We start from the raw sequence: 16,599 nt of genomic DNA, 5'->3' as shown, positions 1-16,599 counted from the left end.
CTGCGCCCCATTCAGGAGTTTCTCCCTAAGGTGGTATCCTCTTTTCACCTTAATCAGGATATCTCCTTGCCTTCCTTTTTATCCGCATGCAGTTCATCGGTATGAAAAGGATCTACATTTGTTGGATCTCGTGAGAGCGCTCAGGATCTACATTTCCCGCACGGCGCCCCTGCGCCGCTCGGATGCACTCTTTGTCCTTGTCGCTGGTAAGCGCAAAGGGTCGCAGGCTTCCAAGGCCACCCTGGCTCGATGGATCAAAGAACCAATTCTTGAAGCCTACCGTTCTGCTGGGCTTCCGGTTCCATCAGGGCTGAAGGCCCATTCTACCAGAGCCGTGGGTGCGTCCTGGGCATTACGACACCAGGCTACGGCTCAACAGGTGTGCCAGGCAGCTACCTGGTCGAGTCTGCACACTTTCACCAAACATTATCAGGTGCATACCTATGCTTCGGCGGACGCCAGCCTAGGTAGAAGAGTCCTGCAGGCGGCAGTTGCCTCCCCGTAGGGGAGGGCTGTCTTGCAGCTCTAACATGAGGTATTTCTTTACCCACCCAGGGACAGCTTTTGGACGTCCCAATCGTCTGGGTCTCCCAATGGAGCGCCGAAGAAGAAGGGAATTTTGTTACTTACCGTAAATTCCTTTTCTTCTAGCTCCTATTGGGAGACCCAGCACCCGCCCTGTTGTCCTTCGGGATTTTTGGTGGTTTTTCGGGTACACATGTTGTTCATGTTGAACGGTTTTCAGTTCTCCGACGTTACTTCGGAGTGAATTTGTTTAAACCAGTTATTGGCTTTCCTCCTTCTTGCTTTTGCACTAAAACTGGTGAGCCAGTGATCCCACTGGGGGTGTATAGCCAGAAGGGGAGGGGCCTTACACTTTTTAGTGTAATTGCTTTGTGTGGCCTCCGGAGGCAGTGCTATACACCCAATCGTCTGGGTCTCCCAATAGGAGCTAGAAGAAAAGGAATTTACGGTAAGTAACAAAATTCCCTTCTTTGGGCTGCGACGGGTTTAAAGTAATGAGATTATCCCCTGCAGGTCCCAATTCTGCTCCCCCAGTTCCTACTGGTCTTCACTTTCTATTTTGCCCATCCCCTGCCTAAATCAGTGATTGGCTGAGAAGGGATTTCCAAGGGGTGCGATCCAGGAAGCAATACCAGTGGGAGTCAGGTGTGGGGGGGTTATGAAGTCTCAAGAAAAGGCACTGAGCTTAGTTTAGTAGTTAATATACTGTAGTCTTAAATGCATAAAATGCTGAGTTCTCCAGAGCTGCATTCACAATTCTGCAAGCTTCAGAGCTGAAATCTCAAGAAAAGGCATCGGCACGAAGCTCAGTTTAGCATCGGATAAGTGTAAGTCTGTTGACAAACTTACTGACGGTTTGGCAACAGATTTGCACTTATCAACGGCTAAACTGAGCTCGGTGCCAGTGCCTTTTCTTGAGATTTCTGCTCTGAAGCTTGCAGAATTGTGAATACAGCTCTGGAAAACTCAGCATGTTATGCATATAAGTCTACAGTATGATGTTAACTGCTGAACTGGTGCTCAGTGCCAGCAACTTCTCTTGCGATTTCAGTTCTGAAGCTTGCCGAATTGTGAATGCAGCTCTGGAGAACTCTGCTTTCTTCGGCGCTCTATTGGGAGACCCAGACGATTGGGTGTATAGCACTGCCTCCGGAGGCCACACAAAGCAATTACACTAAAAAGTGTAAGGCCCCTCCCCTTCTGGCTATACACCCCCAGTGGGATCACTGGCTCACCAGTTTTCTGCTTTGTGCGAAGGAGGTCAGACATCCACGCATAGCTCCACTGTTTGTAGTCAGCAGTAGCTGCTGGCTCTATCGGATGGAAGAAAAGAGGGCCCATATAGGGCCCCCAGCATGCTCCCTTCTCACCCGCGGTTGGTGCTTGTAAGGTTGAGGTACCTATTGCTGGTACGGAGGCTGGAGCCCACATGCTGTTTTCCTTCCACATCCCCTGGAGGGCTCTGTGGAAGTGGGATCTTGCCGGCCCCCAAGCCCTGGGGCCGGGCTCCATCCACAGACCCATAGAACCTGCTGGATGTGGAGCGGGAGTGCCGTTCAGGGACAAGGCCCTGCAACTTTCAGGTACTCTGTGTCCCCGGCAGGCACGGACACTCTCAGGGCTTGCTGAGCGTTGTAGTGCGCCGGGGACAGTGGCGCTGTACGCTGGGGGTTAGGTCACTGCAGCTTTGCTGAGTGACGTTGTGTATTGGGAACTACTGCGCCGACCGCTCCTGGAGCGGCGGCGCAGCTGCGACTTGTGGTGCGCCGGGGCCTTTGCGCCGACCGCGCTTTTACGGCGGCGGCGCTTCTAACTTTAGCCCCCGGCTTCTGCGGCCTAGCGCCGCTTCGTTCCCGCCCCCACCCTGTCAATCAGGGTAGGGGAGAGACGCTGCTCAATAGGCAGCGCCGAGGGCTGGAGCTTTATTTACATGCTCCAGCCCTCTCACTAGGCACAAGGGGAAGCAGACTTCCCGCTCTTCGTCGGTGTACGCCCAGGGCCCGCCCCCCCTCTCCACAAGACGCCGGCAGCCATTACACATGCGATCTGGCTGGGGAGAGGCAGCAGGCTCTGGGAGACCCAGACTAGAGGGATTTCTGGCGTCCACACACTGCTCCTAAGCGGGCGGTAAGCTGCACAGTAGTGCTGGCCCCACTAGTGCCTCAGTGATATATAGTGTACTTTTGTCTTGGTACCATATATATATATATAGTTGCACTGTAGGTCGCTTCTTGGCTGGACACCCTGTACTGCTCTGAGGAGGCAGCAACATGTCATCCGCAAAACGCAAGGCTGCCAAGGCACGGGCTGTGTGCACTGTTTGTACTGCATGTGGGGCTGATCTACCGGCAGGCTCCAATGATTCACATTGTGTGCAATGTTCAGTCCCAGTGGCACTTCGTCAGCCAGAGCCTAATGTGGTGGTAGCCCAGGCAGAGACGCCTGTGAACCATGCCCCGGTGACGGGGACAGACTTTGCAGTGTTTGCTGATAAAATGTCTGAGGCTATGACAAAAATCCTGGAGACCTTGCAGGCCAGGCCAGTTCCTCAGACCATGGACACTGCTGTGGCTATGCTCTCTGGTCCCCCTCAGTTGGAACTAATCCGTACTTCAAGGGGGTCTCAAGCATCACAAGCTGAAGTCTCTGACTCAGATGACAGTCCCAGGCAGCCTAAGCGAGCTCGCTGGGAAAGACCCTCCACGTCATCACACTGCTCAGGGTCTCAGCGAGAAGAATCTCTCTGTGATGAGACTGAGGACGGTGATCAGGATTCTAATCCTGAGGCCCCTCTCAATCTGGATGCCCCTGAGGGTGACGCCATGGTTAATGACCTTATATCGGCAATTGTTGGATATTTCTCCTCCAGCTCCTTCAGCAGAGGAGGCAGCTGCACAGCAGGAGAAGTTCCATTTCCTGTATCCCAAGCGTAAATTAAGTGCTTTTTTGGACCACTCTGACTTCAGAGAATCAATCCAGAAGCACGACGCTCATCCAGACAAGCGTTTCTCTAAGCGTTCTAAGGATACCCGTTATCCTTTTCCCTCTGAAGTAGCCAAACGCTGGACCCAGTGCCCAAAGGTGGATCCCCCAATTTCCAAGCTTGCGGCTAGATCCATAGTCGCAGTAGAGGATGGCGCTTCACTTAAAGATGCCAACGACAGACAGATGGACCTTTGGTTGAAATCTGTCTATGAAGCTATCGGCGCGTCGTTTGCTCCAGCATTCGCGGCCGTGTGGGCACTCCAAGCTATTTCAGCTGGTTTAGCACAGGTGGATGCTATCATACATCCAGCAGTGCCACAGGTGGCGTCCCTAACTTCGCAAATGTCTGCGTTTGCGACTTATGCTATCAATGCTGTCCTAGAATCTACGAGCCGTACCTCTATGGCGGCCGCCAATTCTGTGGTTTTGCGCAGAGCCTTATGGTTAAAGGACTGGAAAGCAGATGCTGGTTCCAAAAAATGCTTAACCAGCTTGCCATTATCTAGAGACAGACTGTTTGGTGAGCCATTGGCTGAAATCATAAAACAGTCCAAGGGTAAGGACTCTTCCTTACCACAGCCCAGAGCAAGTAAACCTCAACAGAAAAAGTGGCAGTCGAGGTTTCGGTCCTTTCGAGGCTCGGGCAAGCCCCAATTGTGGCATCTCACGGTCGGCCAACCGTGGGCACTACCAGTCCGACCAGACTTACTGTCCCAAGGGCCGTTTTTCCATCGGAATTCTGCGGCCCTCAACCTGACTGCGTGGCCATTGAGTCCTGGATCCTAGCGTCTTCAGGCTTATCCCAAGGGGTCGTTGCCACCATGAGACAGGCTAGGAAGCCCACGTCTGCTAAGATCTACCACAGAACGTGGAGGATATTCTTATCCTGGTGCTCTGCTCAGAGAGTGTCTCCCTGGCCATTTGCATTACCTACCCTTCTTTCTTTCCTCCAATCTGGGTTAGAAAAAGGTTTGTCGCTCGGCTCCCTTAAAGGGCAAGTCTCGGCGCTATGAATTATGACTTCCAGTCATAATCGCTCATCACTCCCTGGCAGTGACCCCCTCCCTTCTTGTTCTCAATGTCCAGCATCTGTGAAGGTGTTACACCTCCATGGCCATCTCCTGTGATATGGAGATGAGATGATGTGGGAACAATGGACACAGGAGGACTCCCTGCCGTGACCCTGTGGTAGGAGCTGCTATCTAATTAGCAAGCTTGGAAGTATCCAGACAGAACGACTCCAGTAAAAAATGGTTCATATCTCGCAAGCCATATTTCCGATAAATATGGCAACCATAAAAATGGTGTCTCCGCATGCGGACGATGCTGGCACACCCTTTTTATGGGAGCGGGAGCTTGGGAAATACCCCAGGCGTGATATCAGCCAATGGGGAACTAGTAGACAAGTCATGAGTCCTCTCATTCTGTAGCTAAATTCATAACTGTCACAATGAGAGCATTGGCGTCCGCCTACGACGCTCCCAGGCCAAGTTATGGCCATATTCCATGTTGTGGATTTTGTCCATAACTCCAGCCAGGGGTGGAGCAGTGCTCCCTCTGAGGTCACTAAGGTAGGAGGGGACCTGGATTTGCCCAGGTTGATAACCCTACTTCGGCCATTTTCCAGGGTTCTTTCGCTGGGGGTCACGTGTAGGAAACATCTGTGGGAGTTCCTGGAAACCTGGTCTACAGCGCCCCCCTGTGGCCAGACGCACAAGGTAACTGCTGGAACTGTGTATGCCTGTTTGTAACCCATGCTTTGATTGTAACTGTACTCTGACATATGTATATTCTGTAGATTCCCTATTGTATATATTGTAGTTTCTAGTGTGCTTTAGGCTGATTAAATTATATAATTAATCTTGGGCTGTTCTGTTATCTCGATCTTGAATCCCACGTCTGTGTGTTCGGCTAATAGTTACCGTGAAGCGGTTGGTGGCAGCGAGTTGTGCCAAGGATTATTGTGGGGAGGCCAGTGAGATTCGGGGAGGTTTTATATATTCCGCCCGCGGAGGTCGGGGGAATATATACCCTACTCTCACTGGGGACCCTTCAATAATCGGCATAAGTAGTATAGCGGCCTCCTTGCTTATTGTCGGGCAATTCCATAATTGGCCTGACTATAAGAGGGGCGCTAGAGAGCGCGTCACGTGCTCTGTCTGTCGGTCGGGAGGTATAAAGGAGGGGTGACCCCCACTTGTTACCCCCCGATTGTGACGTACTGGTAGCCAGCGCGGGGGATTTCTGAGTGACCCCCCCGGTGGTTTGTGACATATTGGTGGCATAGCGGTGGGATCGAGATAATAGTGTGTGTGAGTGTGAGACCCATACTCCCAGACACTAAAGACTGCCTGCAGCAGCTGTGGCTGCTGGGGTCTTCAGACTAGCTCAACACTAGAGTGTCAGAGTGCAGATACTGTAAGGTGTGTGGAGGCATCAGGTGTCAGTTCTGTGTCAGTGACCAAAGTCTGCAAGAATGGCTGAGAGCACCAGGAGCAAAGCCAAAGGAATGGCCGATGCTCAGGCCAGAGACGATGAGGAGGTTGTCCACGAGCCCTCCAAGAGCCCGACGCCAGAGTACAGCTCTGCAGAGGACATCGCACAACCTGGCACTGCTGGACAAAATGAGGAGGAGCTCGCCCAAGGGTCCTCAACGAGCCAGATGCCAGCCCTCCGCTCTGCAATGGACAGTGAATCACCAGGCTCCGCAGCGGGCCGCAGATCACCACGTGCCATTCCACCGAGCCTGGGAGGCTCGGATAGCCTTCTTCAAATGGCTATGGCCCTTCTCCAGGCTGGAGACCAGGAGGGCTACAAGGAACTCCTGGCAGAGCGCAGGGCAGAGCGGCAGGCGGCGCGTGACGCTGAGGCTGCGGAGCGGCAAGCAGCGCGTGAGGCTGCGGAGCGGCAAGCAGCACGTGAAGAGCGACGGCAACAGGCAGACCGTGACCACCAGCTGCAGCTAGCTCAGCTCCGGCCCTCATCAGCCACACGTGACCTTCAAGACACCAAACTTCCAAAGGTCCATGTTGAGGACTTCCCAGTGCTGGAGAAGGATGGAGACTTGGACTCTTTCCTGACTGCTTTTGAACGGACTTGCTTGCAGCACCATCTGGACAAGGATCAGTGGGCCAAATACCTGACCCCCCGTCTAAGGGGTAAGGCCCTGGATATCCTTGGGGACTTGCCTGCTGAGGCAGATCAGGGCTACGACACCATCAAGCGGGCCCTGATCCAACAGTACAACCTCACTCCGGAGTCCTACCGCAAGAAGTTCCGGACCCTGCAAAAGGGACCAAAGGACTCCTGGGCTGACCACCGGCGGGCAATTGCCCGAGCTGCCGACCACTGGACCCAAGGCCTGCAGCTTTCCACCGGACCGGAGATCCTGGACTTGTTCATCACGGAGCAACTCTTGTGGAACTGCCCTGAGGATCTCCGCCAGTTCATCCGAGACCAGAAGCCAAAGGGATCCACGGCTACAGCTGCCCTGGCCGATGACTACACCAACAATCGGGCTCCTGAGGCCAGGAGAGCAGCCACCAGCAGCACCTGGAGAGGGGGTAAGATGAATTCTACGACTGCCCCACCTGCCCCTAGACTGCAGGGGGTGTCCCCCTCAACTCCCCTCTCCAGGCCCGTGGCAGAACCAAGACGGTGCCACCAGTGCAACCTACCTGGACACTTCAAGGCCATGTGCCCTCAGCGTCCCAAGGCCCCGGCTCCGTCCCAAGGGCCGCCCAAGGTGTATTGTGTGGGTGGGGGTGGTGGTAGGTCCCTGGACAGCTTCCAACCTGTCACCGTCGGCCGGTCTGTGACCATAGGACTGCGAGACAGCGCCTCGGAGGTGACTCTGGTGCGGCCTGACATGGTGTCCCCCCAAGACTTGATCCCGGGAAAAACCCTCGCTGTCTCCGGGATTGGAGGCATTGACCCGGCGCTGCCTGTTGCTGACATTTATGTGGACTGGGGCGCAGGGCGAGGGGTGAGGGAGGTGGGGGTAACTGATCGGATCCCTGCAAACGTGCTACTTGGGACAGATTTGGGGCAGATAACCTCCCAGTTTGGGCCCCCCCCAAGGGCTGAACCTTCAGCCCGTACTGACATGACTCCTAACAATGTTAATGTGTTATCTATGAATGATGTGAGAGAGGGGGGAGTGAACTCTGATATTTCTGCTTGCATAGACACCATAGACACACACACAGCTGCAGCTGTGACAGGGGAGGGGGTCAGAGAAAGGTGTGACAATGCCTCTACAAGTAACCAGCCTGTGAGCTGGGATCTGTTGCCCTCTGCAGGGATAAGCAGAGAGCAGGGTGCTGCAGGGGGGGGACCAGTGTGTGGGGTGGGGGCTACCACAGCAAATGTGGGGTCCCCAGAGATTTCACAGCGGGGTTCTGTTGCTGCAGGAGGGGAACAGGCAGGTGAGATTGGGGCCGGTCCAGGAGCGGAAGTGCTCCCAGGTAAGATCTCGGTGCATGGTTCCCCCACAACCGGGGTGTCAGGAAGCCAGGTCGGTCTGCCTGAACCGGCGACTTGGTCAGGAACGGAGGAGGAGCAGGCACGACCCACGGTCGCAGCGGCTGTGGCCGCTGTCACCCGCAGTGGGAGTGCTGGAAGCCAAGGGGCCTCCCGGAGGTCCGATAGCTCTTCCCCTTCTGACCAAGTGGCAGCCGAGTCAGGTGGAGGCCAGGACACAGGTCCCGGGGTACTGACTGAAGATGTGACAGTCTCGTCGATTCTGGCCACATCTAGTCAGGGGTTTCAGGCAGCGTTAGAAGCTGACGACAGCCTGAAAGCTCTTAAGGAGCAGGCGGCACAGCCTCCCTCGGACTCGGACCCGGAGCGAGTGGTCTGGGACCAAGGACGGCTGTACCGGGCCACGGTCCAGCAGGGTTCACCGGAGGCGTGGCCCAGGGACCGACAGTTGGTGGTACCCTATCCGTTCCGGACGGAGTTGTTGCGGATCGCACATGAGATTCCGATGGCCGGACACCTAGGGATCGCTAAGACCAAGGCCAGGTTAAACCAGCATTTCTACTGGCCAAAAATGGGGGCCGATGTGGCTGCCTACTGCCGTTCGTGTGAAACCTGTCAGAGAGTGGGGAAGGCGGGGCCACGCCCCAAAGCCCCACTGGTATCTCTGCCCATCATCGATGAGCCTTTCAGGAGGGTGGCTGTGGATCTGGTCGGCCCGCTGGCCATCCCCAGCAGCTCCGGGAAACGCTTCATACTGACGGTAGTGGACTATGCCACCCGGTACCCAGAAGCAGTGGCCTTGTCGTCCATTCGGGCTGACAAGGTGGCCACCGCATTGCTGGAGATTTTCTCCCGAGTGGGTTTTCCCCAGGAAATGCTCACTGACCGGGGGACCCAATTCATGTCCCAGCTGATGGAGGCCCTCTGTAAGCAAGTCCAGGTGCGACATCTGGTGGCCAGCCCGTACCATCCACAGACTAATGGCCTGTGCGAGCGGTTCAATGGCACCTTAAAGCAGATGCTTAAGATGTTGGTCGACTCCCATGGGCGTGACTGGGAGCGGTATCTCCCACACCTGTTATTTGCTTACCGGGAGGTTCCACAGGCCTCAACAGGATTCTCACCGTTTGAGCTCCTGTACGGGCGACGTGTGCGGGGCCCCCTGGCTCTGGTGAAAGAGGCTTGGGAAGGGGATTTGGCCACCCCTGGAGTGTCGGTTATCGAGTATGTCATGCGCTTCCGGGACAAAATGCAGGCCTTGACGCAACTGGTACACGACAATATGGCTCAAGCCCAGGCCGATCAGAAGCGTTGGTACGACCAGAACGCTTGTGAGAGGACCTACCAAGTGGGTCAAAAGGTGTGGGTACTGGTCCCCGTACCACAGGACAAGCTTCAGGCAGCCTGGGAAGGCCCATACCTCGTGTACCAGCAGCTCAACCCTGTGACGTACCTGGTCACCCTGGACCCTGCCCGTGGAAGGCGGAAGCCCTTCCATGTGAACATGATGAAGGCACATCATGAGCGGGAGGCATGTGCGCTCCCCGTGTGCAACCTGCCCGAGGAGGGAGAAGCGGAAACCCTCTTGGATATGCTAGCCCAGGTTAGGGCAGGCGGATCCATGGAGGATGTGGAGGTTGGCCACCAGCTCTTGGAGGACCAACGGTCCCAGCTGTGGGCCACCCTCCTCCCCTTCCGGGGGTTGTTTACCAACCAGCCCGGAAGGACTGACTTGGCTGTCCATCCCGTGGACACTGGGGATCATCCCCCGATCCGGCGTTCAGCATATCGGGTCTCCCTGGAGGTGCAGCAACACATGCGCCAGGAGATTGACGAGATGCTGAAGCTGGGGGTGATCCAGGCATCCAACAGCGCTTGGGCCTCGCCTGTAGTCCTCGTCCCTAAGAAGGACCGAACCACTCGGTTCTGCGTGGACTACAGGGGGCTCAATGCTGTCACGGTCGCCGATGCGTACCCAATGCCACGCATCGATGACCTGCTCGATCAGTTGGCCGGGGCTCAGTACCTGACCATCATGGATCTGAGCCGGGGATATTGGCAGATCCCCCTGACTCGCAAGGCCAGGGAACGCTCTGCCTTTATTACCCCATTTGGACTGTACGAGTCCACGGTGATGCCATTCGGGATGAGGAATGCCCCTGCCACTTTCCAGCGGATGGTCAACACCCTGCTCAAGGGACTTGAAGGGTACGCGGCCGCGTACCTGGATGACATTGCCGTCTTCAGTCCCACCTGGGAGGACCACCTAGAGCATCTAGCACAGGTGCTCAGGCGGATCCACCAGGCAGGTTTGACCATCAAGCCGGGAAAGTGTCAGCTGGCCATGAGCGAGGTCCAGTACCTCGGTCACCGGGTAGGTGGGAGAACACTGAAGCCCGAGCCTGAGAAAGTGGAGGCCATCGCATCCTGGCCCACCCCCAGGACCAAGAAGCAGGTGATGTCCTTCTTGGGGACCGCCGGGTACTATAGGAGGTTTGTTCCACGCTATAGTAGCCTGGCAAAGCCCTTGACGGACCTCACCAAGAAGAAGCTGCCCTCTGCAGTCGATTGGACAATGGACTGCGAGACAGCCTTCCAGGCCCTAAAGGACGCCCTGTCCAGCCCGCCCGTGCTACAGGCAGCCGACTTCACGCGGCCGTTTGTAGTACAGACCGACGCCAGTGACTTCGGCCTCGGTGCGGTGCTCAGCCAGGTGGACTCTGCGAGCCAAGAGCACCCAGTCTTGTACCTGAGCAGGAAGCTGTTACCAAGGGAAGTGGCCTATTCCACGATGGAGAAGGAGTGCCTGGCCATAGTGTGGGCCCTGCAGCGTCTGCAACCCTATCTATACGGGCGCCACTTCATCGTGGAGACGGACCACAATCCCCTCAGCTGGTTGCACACCGTCTCTGGGACGAATGGGCGATTGTTGCGATGGAGCCTTGCGCTCCAGCAATACAACTTCACCATTCGCCACAAAAGGGGCCGTGACCACGGTAACGCAGACGGGCTGTCCCGACAAGGAGAGTTCGCGGACGGGCGCACGGGGGAACACCGGAGTGTGCTGCCCCCTAGCGCCCTCAAAAGGGGGGAGGTGTGAGGCAAATCCCGGGATATGAAGATGAATTATGACTTCCAGTCATAATCGCTCATCACTCCCTGGCAGTGACCCCCTCCCTTCTTGTTCTCAATGTCCAGCATCTGTGAAGGTGTTACACCTCCATGGCCATCTCCTGTGATATGGAGATGAGATGATGTGGGAACAATGGACACAGGAGGACTCCCTGCCGTGACCCTGTGGTAGGAGCTGCTATCTAATTAGCAAGCTTGGAAGTATCCAGACAGAACGACTCCAGTAAAAAATGGTTCATATCTCGCAAGCCATATTTCCGATAAATATGGCAACCATAAAAATGGTGTCTCCGCATGCGGACGATGCTGGCACACCCTTTTTATGGGAGCGGGAGCTTGGGAAATACCCCAGGCGTGATATCAGCCAATGGGGAACTAGTAGACAAGTCATGAGTCCTCTCATTCTGTAGCTAAATTCATAACTGTCACAATGAGAGCATTGGCGTCCGCCTACGACGCTCCCAGGCCAAGTTATGGCCATATTCCATGTTGTGGATTTTGTCCATAACTCCAGCCAGGGGTGGAGCAGTGCTCCCTCTGAGGTCACTAAGGTAGGAGGGGACCTGGATTTGCCCAGGTTGATAACCCTACTTCGGCCATTTTCCAGGGTTCTTTCGCTGGGGGTCACGTGTAGGAAACATCTGTGGGAGTTCCTGGAAACCTGGTCTACAGCGCCCCCCTGTGGCCAGACGCACAAGGTAACTGCTGGAACTGTGTATGCCTGTTTGTAACCCATGCTTTGATTGTAACTGTACTCTGACATATGTATATTCTGTAGATTCCCTATTGTATATATTGTAGTTTCTAGTGTGCTTTAGGCTGATTAAATTATATAATTAATCTTGGGCTGTTCTGTTATCTCGATCTTGAATCCCACGTCTGTGTGTTCGGCTAATAGTTACCGTGAAGCGGTTGGTGGCAGCGAGTTGTGCCAAGGATTATTGTGGGGAGGCCAGTGAGATTCGGGGAGGTTTTATATATTCCGCCCGCGGAGGTCGGGGGAATATATACCCTACTCTCACTGGGGACCCTTCAATAATCGGCATAAGTAGTATAGCGGCCTCCTTGCTTATTGTCGGGCAATTCCATAATTGGCCTGACTATAAGAGGGGCGCTAGAGAGCGCGTCACGTGCTCTGTCTGTCGGTCGGGAGGTATAAAGGAGGGGTGACCCCCCACTTGTTACCCCCCCGATTGTGACGTACTGGTAGCCAGCGCGGGGGATTTCTGAGTGACCCCCCCCGGTGGTTTGTGACAGGTAAGGACTCTTCCTTACCACAGCCCAGAGCAAGTAAACCTCAACAGAAAAAGTGGCAGTCGAGGTTTCGGTCCTTTCGAGGCTCGGGCAAGCCCCAATTGTGGCATCTCACGGTCGGCCAACCGTGGGCACTACCAGTCCGACCAGACTTACTGTCCCAAGGGCCGTTTTTCCATCGGAATTCTGCGGCCCTCAACCTGACTGCGTGGCCATTGAGTCCTGGATCCTAGCGTCTTCAGGCTTATCCCAAGGGGTCGTTGCCACCATGAGACAGGCTAGGAAGCCCACGTCTGCTAAGATCTACCACAGAACGTGGAGGATATTCTTATCCTGGTGCTCTGCTCAGAGAGTGTCTCCCTGGCCATTTGCATTACCTACCCTTCTTTCTTTCCTCCAATCTGGGTTAGAAAAAGGTTTGTCGCTCGGCTCCCTTAAAGGGCAAGTCTCGGCGCTATCCGTCTTTTTTCAGAAGCGTCTAGCACGACTTTCTAAGGTGCGCACGTTCCTACAGGGGGTTTGCCATATAGTTCCCCCGTACAAGCGGCCGTTAGATCCATGGGATCTGAACAGGGTACTAGTTGCCCTCCAGAAGCCGCCCTTCGAGCCTCTGAAGGAGGTTTCACTTTCTAGACTTTCACAGAAAGTGGCTTTTCTGGTAGCGATCACATCTCTTCGGAGAGTGTCTGAGCTAGCAGCGTTGTCTTCCAAGGCTCCCTTCCTGGTCTTCCACCAGGACAAGGTAGTGCTGCGCCCCATTCAGGAGTTTCTCCCGAAGGTGGTATCCTCTTTTCATCTTAATCAGGATATCTTTTTGCCTTCGTTTTGTCCTCATGCAGTTCATCGGTATGAGAAGGATTTACATTTGTTAGATCTGGTGAGAGCACTCAGAATCTACATTTCCCGCACAGCGCCCCTGCGCCGTTCGGATGCACTCTTTGTCCTTGTCGCTGGTAAGCGCAAAGGGTCGCAGGCTTCTAAGGCCACCCTGGCTCGATGGATCAAAGAACCAATTCTTGAAGCCTGCCGTTCTGCGGGGCTTCAGGTTCCATCAGGGCTGGAGGCCCATTCTACCAGAGCCGTGGGTGCGTCCTGGGCATTGCGACACCAGGCTACGGCTCAACAGGTGTGCCAGGCAGCTACCTGGTCGAGTCTGCACACTTTCACCAAACATTATCAGGTGCATACCTATGCTTCGGCGGACGCCAGCCTAGGTAGAAGAGTCCTGCAGGCGGCAGTTGCCTCCCCGTAGGGGAGGGCTGTCTTGCAGCTCTAACATGAGGTATTTCTTTACCCACCCAGGGACAGCTTTTGGACGTCCCAATCGTCTGGGTCTCCCAATAGAGCGCCGAAGAAGAAGGGAATTTTGTTACTTACCGTAAATTCCTTTTCTTCTAGCTCTTATTGGGAGACCCAGCACCCGCCCTGTTGTCCTTCGGGATTTTTGGTTTGTTTGCGGGTACACATGTTGTTCATGTTGAACGGTTTTCAGTTCTCCGATGTTACTCGGAGTGAATTTGTTTAAACCAGTTATTGGCTTTCCTCCTTCTTGCTTTTGCACTAAAACTGGTGAGCCAGTGATCCCACTGGGGGTGTATAGCCAGAAGGGGAGGGGCCTTACACTTTTTAGTGTAATTGCTTTGTGTGGCCTCCGGAGGCAGTGCTATACACCCAATCGTCTGGGTCTCCCAATAAGAGCTAGAAGAAAAGGAATTTACGGTAAGTAACAAAATTCCCTTCTTTTATGTAAATAAGACTACAGAATATTAACTGCTGAACTGAGCTCAGTGCCAATGCCTTTTCATGAGATTTCAGCTCTGAATTGAGAGTGTAGCTCTGGAGAACTCCGCTTTTTATGCTTATCAATACATATACAGGGAGATTTCTTTGAGGTCCTTCTAAGGACTGCTGAATTGAACTCATTGCCAGTGACGTTTCTTGAGATTTCTGCTCTGAAGCTTGCAGGATTGTGAATGCAGCTCTGGAGAACTCTGCTTTATATGCATAGAAGACAATAGTATGATATTAACTGCTGAATTGAACTCCTTGCCAGTGACGTTTCTTGAGATTTCTGCTCTGAAGCTTGCAGGATTGTGAATGCAGCTCTGGAGAACTCCGCTTTTTATGCTTATCAATACATATACAGGGAGATTTCTTTGAGGCCCCCAGTGTCCTTCTTTGCACTGCTGAATTGAACTCATCGCCAGTGACTTTTCTTGACATTTCTGCTCTGAAGTTTGCAGAAATATGAATGCAGCTCTTGAGAACGCAGCTTTTTTATTTATTTAAAACAACAATATGATATTAACTGCTTAACTAAGCTCAGTGCCAGTGCCTTTTCTTGAGATTTCTGCTCTGAAGCTTGCAGGATTGTGAATGCAGCTCTGGAGAACTCTGCTTTTTATGTAAATAAGACTACAGAATATTAACTGCTGAACTGAGCTCAGTGCCAATGCCTTTTCATGAGATTTCAGCTCTGAATTGAGAATGCAGCTCTGGAGAACCCCGCCTTTTATGCATAGAAGACAATAGTATGATATTAACTGCTGAATTGAACTCATTGCAAGTGACTTTTTTCTTGAGATTTCTGCTCTGCAGCTTGCAGAAATATGAATGCAGCTCTGGAGAACTCCGCTTTTTATGCTTATCAATACATATACAGGGAGATTTCTTTGAGGCCCCCATTGAGTGTCCTTCTTAGGAGGTGGACTTTTGGAGAGGTTGTGTTTTGATGACTTGCGGTCTTTCCTTATTCTTCTTGTTTCAGTATGTCCGGCCCGAACAGTTCCTCCGAGTGGTCGATCGAAGGACGGAGGTTAATCCCGCTCATGCCTCGTCTGGTCCCGCAGACTGCGTTCACAGCTGCCGCCAATGCCATCGCCAACTCCGCAGGACAACACAACTCTGCCCTGCCGGACCCGGCAGAGACGGGGAACAAGGAAGGTGGGTGCGGAGGTGGCTATGGGGGGGGGGGGGGGCGCCCTCTCTGCCATCCTCTGCTGCATCCTCACCTTCTTGTCATCTCTTGCAGTGGTTGTCTGCTACTCCTACACGAGTACCACGTCCACCCCGACATCCACGCCGGTCCCCAGTGGGAGTGTCGCCACCGTCAAGTCTCCCCGACCTGCTAGTCCCGCATCCAATGTGGTCGTCCTGCCCAGTGGCAGCACCGTCTATGTAAAAAGTAAGCGACGTGGGTGTGTCTTCTACATACGGCGTCGCTGCTGTCACATAGCTGCAGTACCGGGTACGGCCTATGGAGAAGGGGGGCGCCACTGGTAGAGGAAGGCAGCTGAGCTTTGTAATCGAGTATAACCCCCCTTTGCAGGGGTGTTCGGTTATATCCCATGCTGACTTATTGCCTAGACCCTGGATAGGTGATAATTGCTTGATATGGGGGGGGGGGGGGGGCTGAACGACGAGGGGCCCAACGATTGTCCATTTTCCCCCATTTGGATGGAGCGGTGTTTGTGCGCTGAGTCTAGCTCTCTCGGCCCCATAGACTGTGAATGGAGAAGCGGTGTACGTGCGCAACCACCGCTCTCTGTATTTTGGGGTCTCCCATCCTGGCAAGTAATCCAGTGCATTGCTTGTTATAATTACTGAATTAGTAGGTGTCCAAGCAGTGAGACCCCCACAGACTAGCCAAATGGGGTCTGGTGTCCCATATGTAAACAGGGCTGACGTTTGCATGTGTAACCACTGCTCCACTCATTTTTGGAGAGCAGGACCCCCGATCTGGTGAAAAGGGGGTCCGGGCACTGACTGAGCATTTGTCTATCAAGTCACTTATTATAATTTCTACATTGGAGGGGGGGTGAGAGTGCCTGGAACCCTAACGGACTGTGGACCTAATCCTGACACAAAATTAGACGTAGCCGTGGGACGAGCCTACGATGACCTAGTCGTCTCGACACAGCCGGAGAACTAACTATCCTTACAGATAGAGGTATAAAAAAGCTAATATGCCTCGGAGCAATCCCCAAAGATATGGATAGCCCCCCACATGTAAAGATTACGGTGATATAGGAAAACACAATACAAAGCTAGAAAACAGATTCAAAGGTGAGGCCCAAACTATCTTTATAGGAAAGGATAGGAATGAGTACTGTCTGGAACTGTAAAAACCCTAATAAATACCAGCACGCCTGATATGGTTAAACCCTGAGACCACACGGCCTCTCCCCTACTATATCAGTACTCTGATGTTACTGGGATCCA

The 16,599-nt window shown here is 53.8% G+C and overlaps 1 protein-coding gene across 5 annotated transcripts in view; it reads left to right on the top strand.

Annotated features, from left to right (window-relative positions):
• The window catches only part of EMSY (EMSY transcriptional repressor, BRCA2 interacting), a 287,649-nt gene that overhangs the window by 9,744 nt on the left and 261,306 nt on the right, over positions 1-16,599 (top strand). For all 5 annotated transcript variants that reach the window (XM_075337584.1, XM_075337581.1, XM_075337582.1 and 2 more), the window contains 2 exons: positions 15,146-15,321; positions 15,410-15,562. In XM_075337584.1, coding sequence (XP_075193699.1) covers positions 15,146-15,321; positions 15,410-15,562 — 329 coding nt within the window. The remainder of the gene's footprint in view (positions 1-15,145; positions 15,322-15,409; positions 15,563-16,599) is intronic.

The sequence above is a fragment of the Anomaloglossus baeobatrachus genome, chromosome 2, assembly GCF_048569485.1.
Source record: "Anomaloglossus baeobatrachus isolate aAnoBae1 chromosome 2, aAnoBae1.hap1, whole genome shotgun sequence".
NCBI lineage: Eukaryota > Metazoa > Chordata > Amphibia > Anura > Aromobatidae > Anomaloglossus > Anomaloglossus baeobatrachus.
Note: the sequence above shows the minus strand (reverse complement) of the source record. Positions and strands in the feature narration are given on the sequence as shown.